General features: G+C 31.6%; 1 protein-coding gene across 1 annotated transcript in view; it reads left to right on the forward strand.

Moving 5' to 3' along the window:
• Window positions 1–217: 217 nt before the first annotated feature.
• LOC121860261 (hemicentin-1-like) overlaps window positions 218–1,266 on the forward strand; it is an 18,921-nt gene continuing 17,872 nt past the window's right edge. Inside the window, exon 1 of the mRNA XM_042357340.1 lies at window positions 218–823. Within this exon, the coding sequence (XP_042213274.1) occupies window positions 742–823 (82 nt within the window). The 5' untranslated portion in view covers window positions 218–741. The remainder of the gene's footprint in view (window positions 824–1,266) is intronic.

Genomic DNA, 1,266 nt, shown 5'->3' on the forward strand with positions numbered 1-1,266 from the left:
TACAAACTGAAAATAAAAACAACTTCAATTCAAACTAAAACAATTGCAGTGTTTTAAAAATCACAAAATAAACTTTAAAAACACTGACGAGGAAAACACATTATTGGAACGTGTTTTTATTAGTGTTTTTATTAGTGTTTTAGTTTAAAGTGACTTAATGAATCATGAAAATAAATGAGAATAAAGTTTTTAGAAAATAAGTAAATAATTTGTTTTTTTTGGTGTTTGTTATTAAAGAGATGTTAAGAGTGTTTTAACTTAGTGTTTTAAATGTGAAATAAATAAAAAAAATAATTAAACAACTCTTAAAACAGACGAGAGTTCTTGATGTTATTGAGAGAGAAAGAACAGTGGATATTGCTTGGTTTAAAGAGATTTTATTTTAGTGGTTTAAGAGTGTTTTAAGAGTGGTTTAAGAGTGTTTTAGTAAGAATAAAGACCCAATAACGTGAAAAAACTCTTAAAACACATAGAAACTCTTGAAAATTAATTATAAAGAACAGTGGATATTGCTTGGTTTAAAGAGCTGTTATTTTAGTGGTTAAAGAGTGGTTTAAGAGTGGTTTAAGAGTGTTTTAGTAAGAATAAAGTTCCAATAACGTGAAAAAACTCTTAAAACACATAGAAACTCTTGAAAAAATCCCCCCCAAAAATCATAAAAATTACGAAAAACTGAAAAAAAAAATTATCCCAAGAAATTTTCCAATATTTTTTTTTTTTGAAGGAAGAAAATTTTCAACCATGACACAAGGAATCAAACACCTCCTCTTCCTCCTAATCTTCCTCCTGGATTATAAGGGACTACAAACAATTGCTAATCCAGGTTTGTTTGTGATTACCTGTTAGTGGTTTGTTCTTTGTATGTCTGTCTGTCTGTCTGTCTGTCTGTCTTCTCTAATCAATAATAATAATAATAAGAAGAATTATAACCAGGTGCCTCCATCATCACCACCTCGAGTAGAAACCTTTTAACAGCTCATGTATGCAAATGAGATACAGAGTGTGTCAAAAAAGTGTTGCCTGGGCCTTCTTATGCCTACAGGGTGTGTTAAAAAATTGGGTGTCTCATATGTCTACAGGGTGTGTCCAAAAAATTACCACCCCATTTTCTACTGTATACCTTGACACACACTTGTAGGCAAAGAGAATGGCGTAAGAGAGCCCAATTGTTTTTCCTTCTTCCTTCTGACACACCCTGTAGGTATTGTATACGCCCCGCCTCCAACTCAAGTCCGGAGAAGAAAAGTTTTGGTGAGAAATTTTATC

The sequence above is a fragment of the Homarus americanus genome, unplaced genomic scaffold (assembly GCF_018991925.1).
Source record: "Homarus americanus isolate GMGI-L3 unplaced genomic scaffold, GMGI_Hamer_2.0 scaffold32935, whole genome shotgun sequence".
Taxonomy (NCBI): domain Eukaryota; kingdom Metazoa; phylum Arthropoda; class Malacostraca; order Decapoda; family Nephropidae; genus Homarus; species Homarus americanus.